The sequence below is a fragment of the Diorhabda carinulata genome, chromosome 1, assembly GCF_026250575.1.
Source record: "Diorhabda carinulata isolate Delta chromosome 1, icDioCari1.1, whole genome shotgun sequence".
NCBI classification, from domain to species: Eukaryota; Metazoa; Arthropoda; class Insecta; order Coleoptera; family Chrysomelidae; genus Diorhabda; species Diorhabda carinulata.
In genome coordinates, this window is record NC_079460.1 from 3896681 (window position 1) to 3908892 (window position 12212).

Below are 12212 nucleotides of genomic sequence, written 5' to 3' on the forward strand. Positions count from 1 at the left end.
TTTAATTACTCAAAAACAGATGAGGATGTGAAAGAAAAGTCTGCTTGGCAAAGTTTCCAAAAGTACGATTACAGCAATTGAAAGAAAATTTTTAAGGACTCTGGGTAATAATAATCTGTCATTTTTGTAAGATGATGTATTTTGATCTATACAAAAACAACTATTAAATAAAACATCTGCATATAAAATCACAGTTGAAAATTATCATAATGGTCTCATTACATTTAAAAAAATACAAATCAAATCGAAGTAAGACCGTACATTTCCTTCTTCAGATTAAACCAATCCAAAGTTTTTTGAGCATAACCTTTCTTGTGGTTAGTAGCTTTAACAGCGTCGTGAAATTTATCTTCGTTACGCCTCAAATACATAAGAGCGTCCCTCTTCAGCTGTTCCAATTTGTTCGGATCAATTTCAGCTATATCCAGCATTTCCGTTAAATAAGGATTTAACCTGTAGTATACATTGGCCGGAAGGAGATCCGACAACATTGTATGAACACCTACGACGAAAAAAAAAATATTTAAAAACTGGCGCAGTTAATAGGATATTTTTTTACCTTCGGTATCAGTCGCGCTATCTATAATGGCGAAAAATTTCTTTTTCCACGACGAATTGGTAATTATCTCTTCCTTATCACCAGCACTACTTGAAACAGGATTGGGAGCCGTCCTACCTGTACCGAAAGATATAACGCATTGTATCGGCGTAGTAGGCCACAATAATTTAGCTTCATGAATTGCCACTGCTGTGGGGTTGTTTACCAAAATACCACCATCCTAAATAAGTTATTATATTAATACACCCCGAATTTGACGACTTTATTTAAGTCTTACCTGGTGGAGCATATTACCCAATTTGAATTCCTCAAAATAAGTGGGGGCGGCGGCTGACGCCCTTACTGCTTCCCAAACCTTATGGTTATATCCACCCTTATATTGTGACTGAACTTTGCAAGGCAATGCATAGTTTCGGAATATGTACGCAGATATTCTGGATTGATTTACTATAGCTGACACTGCACAAAACTGCAAATAAATAACAAATATTTTGAATATATAAGGTGTATAAGATAACGAAAGGTGCTAAACAGAATATTTTAAAGTTCTAATTGTTTCTGATATAGTTCAAAGAACGATCATTATAAGGAATACAAAAGGTTTTAATGTTTCTTGGTATGACACCAAGGGCGTTGTTTTAAGTAACAAAATCAATGTTTCTTTCCCATATGGGTCAAAGATTGAAATAAAGTGTCTTACTTTTGTTTATTGCTGTAGTGAAATCATGGAACTGATAATATGAGATGTTGAATGCAAGGTAATACAGAATCTTATGGTTTGAGAATTAGGAGCATATTTACCTAAACTGAAACCCGTTTATGTACTCAAATTCAGTGAAGGATCAGAAATCAGAAAATCTACTGATATCGAGATTATTATTGGTCAAAAGAGTTCAAGATGTCTCATAAAAAGGATTCCACGAGAAGATCCAATAATGTAGCAGAAAAGATAGAGAATATGGACCATTTGCTGGTTAAAAGGAAATACAAGTGAAAGCTTCAAGAGGTTATGTTATATTTGTAAGTTATTGAATTTTTTAGTGGAGTGCTAATTCACATTTAAGTAAAATCAAAATATTTTCTACAGCGACAGTAAAATATTTGGTGGTCCATCAAAAGTACTTATCAATACCCCACACTGCAACAAATAATGGGAAAACCCCAGGTGAAGATGTCATTCTTGATATTAATGTCCTTCCTAGTATGAAATTTTGAATGGTGTTGTGGGTAGAGGATTCAAAATAAAACCTTGGTTCTTCAAATCTATCAACAACACAAATGGCACAGAGGTAATTTGAATATTGAAGCCTTTATCAAGATCAAATTAAGGATCGAAATGTATGCATTTTTAAAAAATTCTTAAAAGTCTTATTTTGAGTGCACAATCCACAACACCAGTCGAAACTTCTTCTATTGTTCTGAAGTTTATATCACAGAAGGGTTCAGGTCCTATGAAGGGTCTGTCAGTTATTTCGTTTCTCCGGTTAGTCCCAGTATCCATTGAATGGTAATTTCTTGAGAAAAACAGATTTTATTGCATTTAAAGCATCTTTTATTGTAAAGTCAGCTTTAGTTTCAAGTGTTAATTTGAATTTGATGAATTTAATAACTTTTTTAATAGAAATAAAATTTAAGACACCTCAAATCTAAACTAATTAATTCCCCAATGAATACATAAATATTTAAAAGCTAGGAAATATATTAGAAATAGTACACTTTGGTCCTCAATTTCGCTAAGAAAACGCTCCATTGAAATCTGAAATTTTAATAATTATTTTTGAAAAAAAAAATTGTTAAAACTTATCCTCAACATTTACAAACCCTAATTAATGAAGTTCGAATGAAATATTATAGAAACATACCCCAGTTTGCAAGGGAAAACTGAAATTAAGAGTATTAATCATAATTTTCAATAATGTTGTTTATGAAATCAACATATAATTCCCTATCAAGAGATAAGAATTTTGTAAATTGTTTTATTGATAAAATTTTACAACTCACCTTAGGAACTTTCAAATTTCTCCTAGTTTCAATCAACAACATATCCTCCCACTGTTCCCTCAATAATTTCTCCCATAAAGGAGTATCGTAATAGGAGTGGCTCCAAACTAAATTACTAGTTCCAATAAACGCGGACTGGGTGAAAATTTGAGTGCTGATACTTTTATAGATTTCCGAAATTTCGTCTAAACTCTTCTGTTTCAAACACAACAATGTTGCTATGATGGCACCAGTGCTAACACCGCAAATGAAATCAAACATTTCGTAGATCGGTTTTCCTGATAGTTCTTCTAGTTTTTTCAACATTTCTATGACTAGTATGCCTCGAACTCCTCCACCGTCGATAGACAAAATTCTGATACCAGCTTCAGGTACTGGATTTGTATAACCTAACAGAGCAGTAGCCACATTCAAGGTGCTTAAGAGATAAGGATTTTTTGTATTTTCTCTAATACATAACAATGATTTGATAGCACCTTCCTGAAATATAAATTTGATTAAAAACACTGGTTATTGAATTTAATTAAAGATATTCACCTTAACAGCATTATGCTTAGCTTCGGGGTATTGTTCTAGATGACATATTAAATCTTCTATTCTTCTAATTTGATTAGTTTCAGTATCTGCTATGGTTATTGAACTTAAAACTTGGCTAGTTCTTGCCCATATCGCTTGCTAAAAATACGAAAATTATAATAGTTTAATTAAATAATTTGATGTTACTCACTTGGGACACTATTGGTTTCGGAATGGTTTTCCATCTGGGTAATACTTCCTTTTTCACTTCCTCTTTACTACGGATATTAATATTTAGTCCACTTAATACATTTTGTATAGGTAAAGATAGTCTGCTAGCGCTAGCTTGTCCTTGTTTTACTTCTTTGGTATCCGAAATCGATGTGTTATTTACGTTTTCAGTAGTCGAAGTAAAATATTTGATTATTTCCCTTCCGTAAGTTTTCGAGTCGATTTTTTGAAGAAACTGGGCAAATTCTTTGTTCAATGCTGTTTCGAAAGTATTATCGCTGGTAAATTTTGAAAAATACTTTTTTAATTCGTTTATGAGTTTCCACTGGTTCAAAACGATATTTTTCGCTTGCATTTTAACAGAATCTTCCACATCTGATGATCCCGAGGTAATCTTCCTATAATGATTATGCGAATCGTGTATCGTTAGAAGTGTAATCTTTATAATAATCGAAAAATAGAAATGAGTTGTAATAACAAATTACAGATGATTTTGACGCAAGGATGACGTTTATTTTGACTCTTAAGGTGGTTTCAAAATAATTAGACAACGATTTGCTGAACATTATTATTGGTCCATTTTTAACAAAGCTTAGAATATAAGAAAAACAACTAACGATTGTACAGCTGGAAATTATAAATAATCTGACAGCCTTGACCGGGTTTCGAATCCGTTAAACTTAGTTAGCCAAATATATAATCATAATCTTACAAATACTAAAAGTATTGAGAATTTACTGTGACGACTGCTTAAAACATTTTTCATTACAATAAAATTTTAAAAATTAATATTGGTTTATGTAGCATTGTTAAAATCAGTCGAGTACCCTCGATTTATCACAAATATACTAATTTGTTTTCGAAATGTCTTACAAAAAAATAGAAATTTATATATTTTGAAATTAACTGTTCTTAAAAAAATATTGATTAGTTTTAAAGACAATAATTCCAAATAAATTGCGTTATCAGCAATGTTTGTAAACAAAGTCATTCCCAATTTTTTATTACTATCTCATTGAATCAGTTTAGTAAAACCTTAAAATTAAAGTAGAAAATTCCTAACGTGAATAAATAGATAAAAATGGTGTATAACAATTATTTACATGGATTTTCAAGGAAATTTACTTTCATACATGGCAACCCAAGAAAATCGCGATTACATCCTACTTTTAATAAACTCATGGCTATAATTTTCTATTGATATAATTTCAAGTCATTGGCTAAAATATATTAAAATACAAATATTTACCTTTTATGTTGATAAACTTTATCGTGTTTATGGGACACTCTATTTATTAAAGTTTTTCCACAATGTGATATATTCTTCGTTAAAGACATGACATAAACATGCACATTTTAATGTTCGCTTCAAAAGTTTTTTTTTAAACTGAACGCAATTGAACTCGGACAACAATTTATACCAATGAATAAATAGCGTACTACGCTTCCTTATATTCGCACTAATATCTCTGGGAATTATTATCAAAACAAAACGTTACTCAGGTACTTGTTTTTGTTTGAGATTAAACACCTTATAATAATTCTATTTGAACTCGCGCCAAACGAAAAAGTAGATGTACACGTGCCGTTTACATTCGAGTCGGTTAGCGAGGTATGACGAAAAGTCGTACGATGATAGATAGCCACACATCCAAAAGTCACACCTCACACCACATCATACGATTTTCATTTTTCGATTGGAAGGGACCACGCACTAAACCTCACGTACTCGTTTGTGCCTTTTTAAATGGTTTTATTTATTGTTGAATTCTTGGTTAATAAAGCCTTTAGCAACCAAAAAAATATATATATGATTAATTTTACTCATATACAGGGTAATAACGATAAAAATCAAAGCTTTCTTACAAAAAGAATAATTTGGTAATACTGAAATCGTAAATGGATATATATTTTTTAGTAGAGAATATTTTACAGTATGTTAATTGAATACAGCAAAGCTTTGTTCATAAATTGACTTCAGAAATACTGTATTGTACTGAAATAGAAAAATTTATCACACAATGGGCCACCATATTGGATTAATTTTTTTAGTATCACTATTGAAATTTTAGATTTTTTTGTATTATTAGATTTGTATGTTTTATAAGAATTATGTTCACAGAGGCGAATCTAGACGAAAATTTCATCTCCAAAAACATAGTTGTCTGATTATACTTACGAGTTTTAATAACAATATATTACTAAATAATTTAAATTTTCATTTTAGTGTTTGTTTGATACCTAATAACATTCCTTTTAGTTTTGTTATTTTCGGAGTTATTTAAAGTGATAATATTTAAAAAAAACATTGAATGGCGTAATTTACAGTTTAAACGAGTGCTTCTAGAATGTTGCCTTGAAAACGAAAAAAATGCGCAGTGAAAAAACGATAGATATAAAGATGTAAACTTAGAACAGGATTGTCTCAGTCTCAATTTTTTTCATTGATTTATGTATGTTTGGCAATGATTTCGTTATTTTAAAAATAATGGATTGGTCCCATATGTGTATATAAACCCCAGATAAACATTTTTTGGGATTTATTTTCGGCTTATGATATTTATCACCACAAATAAGAAAAAATCGATTTGAGATTTGTTGAAACTCTCTAATTATACACCAATATAAACTAAATAAATGCCAGAAATGAGATATTTTGCCCCAACGCGATGCGTGTATTTGTTAAAGCAAAGCACATCGCCCTCACGTCACGTGAGGTTATGAACTCCATGTTTTCATTGTAAAATTATGATTAGAAACACATCGTGTTACGTAACATTGTTTGAAAAGAAGTTAATATAAGTGGTAGTTACTTTTTTAGTTGTTTAAAATTGTGAATATTCTCATCGAAGAGAAAAATTGGGACTTTTACTGTATTTATGTATTTTCGAATGAGTATGATAGAATTTCATTATTTACATCAGCTTATTGAAAATAACTTTGGGATCGCAGGTTGTACAAATACTAATATTACCTAACTTTGAAATCTAATGTATTTTCATTTCTTTATTGAAATTTGAACTAAATTAACGTAAACTATTGAAACGTGATCTCATAAAAATATGTAATTTCAGAGATAAATACTATGCCGTCACGCGTAACACACGTGACATGATATGGTAGGTACACACTTCGGCGTTAACGTGACGTATTTACGCAATTTGTTGCTTCATCAATTGTTCTTTTGGTATTTCACTCCTAATTCTAGTTTCGTTTCCTCTTTTTATATAAATTCATACCAGGTGTAGATTATTATTGACCTTCACATAGTTTATAGTTTGCTAACTTTGAAATAACCTCATTTCTTTAGTCTCTCGTCAAGTTTATAAATTTTTATATTAAAATTTCATATTTTTTATCATTGGGGATCATAATGGAATGAATTTTATTTTAAAATAAAAGTTATAAAAATTTCGGCAATTAAATGAATGTAAACAAAGAAAAATAAGTAGACAGTGTCGGCATTAGGATTAAATTTTCAAATAGATATGCACAAAATTTCATTAAACACGTCATTTTAAGAAATTTCATTGAGTATTAATACTGTTAAGCAAGATAATTTAGTCGATATTATACTCGTGAGCAAAAAAAAAATCGACATATCTTCAATTGCAAATCACTGACAAAAAAACCTATCACGGAATTGTATTTTTCTCAGTAAAATCTCAAAGTTAATAGTAGTAACTCCAAATTTATATAAAATGTAATTATTATTTGCTCTCACAATTCAACAATATGTTATGGTAATCGTAACCACCCTTTTTTGCTTGTTTATAATAGTGCTAATCAGGGGTAACTAACCCTTATAAAAGGTTATCTGACCTACCACTCTCAGTTAGCCATCGAACGTCAACTGATATACATCTTCTTTAACAAAATACGAGAATTTTACCTGAAAATGGACACAACAAGTGTTAAAATTCCTAAAGTCAGCGATTGCCCAGTGCACTGAACATGAGTCAGTCTGCTGTTCCCAGAGTTAACCGACATGACCGATTAATTGTGAGCACATGGTACTTTCACTGGTGTTTAAGTCCAACAAGAGCTCAGATAAACGCGGGGAGTAGATGGATCTTTAGAGAAGACTTTAGGTAGCTGAGCCAAAAGTTCAGTTACTGGTCCCAAATTAAGCCCAGCCCACACACGATTTACCAGATAACATGTTAATTAGATTGACGAACAATGGGGCTCCGTTCTCCAATCAGACGCAAGCAGATTGTACCTGCATGGTAGCGATAGAAGAGGACGAGTCTATAGAAGAACTGAAGGAAGATTCACGAAGAGTTGCATAAAAGAAAACGTGGCTTTAGGAGGAAGTTTCTAGATGGTTTTGGTAGACATTTCAATGGAAGCAAAAATCCAATTGGTTTTTATTAAAACTGGCGGTGAAGCGAGGGGATTAACGACTTACCGATATACAGGAAAAATTTTAGGGTATCAAGTCTTCTCTACGTCAGATTAATCGGCGAAAACTTCATCTTAATGGAAAACAATGCCCGTCCATATACTGCCGATTTGGATCCATCCATCGCGAAGCCCGGACTTAAATCCTATCGAGAAGTTATGGGATGAACTTAAGAGAAAAGTTCGTACTAGAAATCCTGCACCAGCTTCTAAATCGAAAGCGATTGGAAGCCGTTATTACGGCCAGGAAAGTGAACACCAAATATTGAAAGTTTTACTTCAAATAAATTATTTTTTTTTTAAATTTGTGCTTGTATTTTCTTTAGCGTTAATTATAACCCTTTTTTATTCTTTAATACTCTTTTTACTCATTATGAAGATAGAGCTAATTGTTTCGAGGTGTTAAAATCAGAAGAAGAATGGAAGCTATAGATTTTTTGCTAGAGACTTTTGGCCGTGAGCGTGCGATTTTTTTACTCACCTTTCAGAAAAAAATATTTGATATTACCAGCAACCGTTTCGATGTCAAAATTAAACCAATTGAACTAAAGGAAAATCGAAATGAAGAGCATTGTAGTTTTTTTAAATTATTTTATTGAACACGTGAAACTTTTAACAAAAATCACAAGTGCTGAAATCACAAACACCATTGCAGGAAAAAGTGCAGCTCTTCAGAAAAATTACAGCTCATATTTTATTATCAATCTATCAATGTCTTCTTTTTCTTCATTTATTTTCATATGATCAAATAGTTTCCATAGATCTACAAAGATAAATCGCACCAACTAACACAGGAAAAATGTAAATAAAATAAACACCCCAGCAAAATTTCGATTTTTTCATTGTTTAGATCATGAATTTCAAGGCAGATTTACAATAAACTCTATTGGATTGAGGTCACGCCATATTATTTCTTTTATATCAATGTCCTGGACGATTCTATAGAGATATGGTTGAGGATTGTCATACATGACAATGTACCTGTGATCAAATTTTAATGCCACCCTATACATACACCTTGGTTATATGCAGCATTAGCAAAAATCCTTTCATTCGCTCTCTTGTATACTGGAACACGCCAAATAGGCTAATTCTAGACTCATCAAACAACTATTGATGAACTTATCAGTCCAAATGATCCCCAATTATCTGTAGTCGTGTTGGGGTTGATGGAGGTCCAGTTAAAAGTCTCAAATTGAACTTTCTAGTGATGTCCTTATGGTATGATGATTCAAGGATATTTCAAACTCACCATTCAAAGTTTGGTATAAAAATATTTCATTTCCCTTCTGTGTATTTTAACAAGTTAGATTTAGAAATGGCTAAATAGCTGGTTTTACTTTAGCAACTCACATTGTATTTGTCGAAAAGGCCTACAACATGGTGCCGTTGACAACACTAGTTGATATATTGACCTGACCTCAGCAATGTTCATGTTTAAACTATTCAGAACATATACAGAAAGTCAAAAGGTGTAGTCAAGTTAGGAAGTACTATATCGAAACTATTCTCATATTCAAAGTGCATTTTATGATCAATATTATTCAAAAACATACATTCAGAAAGCTCTTAGTAGTTAGAGAACTGAAAGAGCGACAATGGTAATTAAGATGAAGGATTAATGCATAACAATTCTATAGTTTGCGACGAGGACGGTACAGATTATATGCTGAGGAAATTGGATGACGAATATGCAAATGGGGTTTGAATATGAATATGTCAAGAGCAGAATATCTGACAGTAGGAAGAACACAAGAAGGCCCCGAACTGTACATAAATATGGTTACATGATGTAGACAATTCAAATACTTAGGAAGCAAATTTCAGAAGATGGACCAACAAAAGAAGTTCGCTTGTGTTTTGAATTTATTTTCTTAAGTACTTAAAACTCTACAAAACCATAAATTGTGTCAGTCTGAGTTTGATTAGGTCAGAACATGAAAATCACATCAACAAATTCTGAGCTCATTGCTTTGGTCAGAAAATATTTACAGTGGAACCCTTTCTAACGTATGGATGCAAATGCTGGCAAGTGATGGATAGTCAGAAGAAAATAATAGAAGCTGTGGAATACTTGAGAAGATCGTTCAGGATATCCAGCACAGGTCGAGTATATATAACTTTGAGAATACAGACTGAACAACTGCTCTGGTACAAGAAGACAAGGAAGACCCTCAAGGACCTGGAAGGAAGTAATTGAAGATTGAATGAAAGACATATCCATCCAGGAAAACGAGTGGATAGATACAAAAGTGTGGCATAAGAAATGTGACAAAGGAAGCTGTAGGACCCCCTAGGTATATATAATTTTAGATTTGGATATGTGAACACATAAACCTGCATTATGAAGAAAATACTCACTGTTTTTATCCTCTCCGTTCATAAACAAAACAATAGCACTGAACCTCTTAACTTGAGATAAACAATTCAAAATGTCGAATGTTTTGTCGTTGTGTTCTATGAAATGTTTTGCCATTACTTCTAGAATGTTACTGAATAGTACACTGTCTAAGGATTCCAAGAATATTTTTGGAACATCTTTGGGATCTATAAATTTCAAGTATCTGTATTTATCTTCTGTAGATTTGAAGTTTTTCCAAGCAGAGCAAAATTGTACAGAGGTTTTGGGATAAACGAAATTCATTTCATTATTTCCTGTCAGTTTTTTGGTGTCATTAACATTGTTTTTCGCATCTTTCAGCGTTACCTGTCTTTCATTATTAATTATATTTACATTGGTTAATTTTTTCTCAGGGTTTCCTCCTTTTTCCAATGATTTTTGTTTTTTGAACAGTGATACTGATTCTAGGTGTTCCGAAGGAATAGAAGCCAACAATATTTTCTTTTCTTCCATAGTTTCAATTTCATTTTTATGAATAAAGGGTGATTGGATATTGTTTGATTGGGTTTTTTCTAAAACATAATTTTTAACTGGTCCTTCATCTGTTGTTTTGATTTGTTCTTTTATTGGTGTGACTTCATCAGTTTCAGTTATTTGTATCCTTTTTAGGGGTTGTTTCGATTGTAAATGTGGTGGTTTGTTAATGGGTTTAACTTCTATGATTTCTGTATTATCAGTCCAAAGTGGAAGAGGTGTACTGTCATCAAGTATTTTTTTCTCTAGTGGTTGATAAACCGTTTTAAAAGTTGTCTTATTTCGAGAAGCTGTAAACTTCGAAACTGGTCTTTGATCATAAACCTGTTTAAAAATAAAATTTCAATTCAAAATATTTATATAATAAATACATTTATACTAACCTCTGGTTTATTTCTTTTTAATAACTTTTCCAATTTATCTAGCTCGATTTTAGCTTCTTTATTGTTAGGTTCTATTACGAGTACCTTTTTAAGATCAATTTCTGCATGTTCAAATTTTTTTAGATGAATTCTAGCAGCAGCTCTCCTTTGATAAGCTTTAACATATGTATCATCCAATTTTATAGAAATATTACAGTCTTCTTCACATTTAGCGAATCTAAAATATGTTTTTTGAATACTCTAATAAAAAATATTTATTTAAAAGTTACTTACTTACTAAGTTTCAAAAAACATAAAGCTCTGTTAGCAAAAAATATCGGGTCATATGAGTAGCACTGAATAGCTTTTGTATAACAATCTATAGCTTCATTCCATTTTTGTGCCTTTACAAATTTATTACCCTAAAACAATTTTAAATATAAAACAATTTAGTCTCAAATTAATAAGTCCTACCTTTTCTTTCTCCACTATGGCACTGTCATACATACTTTCATTACATTCATCAGTTAGATCAGAATCATCATTAATGTCTTCCTCTAGTTTGTCTAACTCTGCATCAACATCAAATTTATCCCAAGCTGCATAGTCAGTAGCACCAATTTTTGTCGCTGGTTTTTTAGTTTTATCATTACGTTTCAGTTTTCTAATCTGCTTGGAATCTTTCATAGCTTTTTCCGCCTAAAACATTGTTTATAAATATTTGAAATAATGTTTTGTCCGAGTTGTATACTTTATTTTCACTTTTCAACGTTTCTTCCTTTCGTTTCATTTCTTCGCCCCAACTTTTTAAATCTTTTGCAAAATCTTGAAGGTCAGCCGCATTATCTCGAATGGATTTTTGTAAAAGAATTGGATTTATACTCATTTTCGCACCGATAGAATTATTTATTTTGGTTTAAGCGATATTTGACATAAGACAGTCGCTTATCGCGAAGTTAGGTACGAGGCATTTTTTGGTGAACATAAACACATACAGTGTATATAATAATATAAAACCTATTACGAATGAAAATGAATGAAATCGAAAAATTACCCGAAGTATACAAAAAGGTAACTTCAAACGAATATGACTTTTATATATTTAATTAGAACATAGATTTCGAAATTCTTATTTTTGTATTTTTCTTTGTTATTGTATGAAATTCAGAAACAAACAATAAACAGTTGATTTATAGTTTGAGCATTACGTCACTCTGATAATAGTTGTTTTTCTCATAACTGTGACTTTAGGTGCTTCATTCAT

General features: G+C 31.4%; 2 protein-coding genes across 2 annotated transcripts; both read right to left on the minus strand.

The window, feature by feature from the left end:
* Positions 1–121: 121 nt before the first annotated feature.
* Positions 122–5065, minus strand: LOC130894045 (calcium-independent phospholipase A2-gamma-like). The gene is made up of 7 exons (XM_057800624.1): positions 4557–5065; positions 3288–3705; positions 3098–3235; positions 2561–3040; positions 837–1028; positions 560–779; positions 122–502 (listed from the first exon to the last, which is right to left on the minus strand). The coding sequence occupies exons 1-7, from the start codon at positions 4643–4645 to the stop codon at positions 240–242; spliced, it is 1800 nt and encodes a 599-aa protein (XP_057656607.1). The 5' UTR covers positions 4646–5065; the 3' UTR covers positions 122–239.
* Positions 5066–8282: 3217 nt separating this feature from the next.
* On the minus strand, positions 8283–11903 carry LOC130895397 (RNA polymerase II-associated protein 3). The gene is made up of 6 exons (XM_057802683.1): positions 11700–11903; positions 11423–11647; positions 11243–11370; positions 10970–11186; positions 10073–10910; positions 8283–8474 (listed from the first exon to the last, which is right to left on the minus strand). The coding sequence occupies exons 1-6, from the start codon at positions 11832–11834 to the stop codon at positions 8392–8394; spliced, it is 1626 nt and encodes a 541-aa protein (XP_057658666.1). The 5' UTR covers positions 11835–11903; the 3' UTR covers positions 8283–8391.
* Positions 11904–12212: the final 309 nt, after the last annotated feature.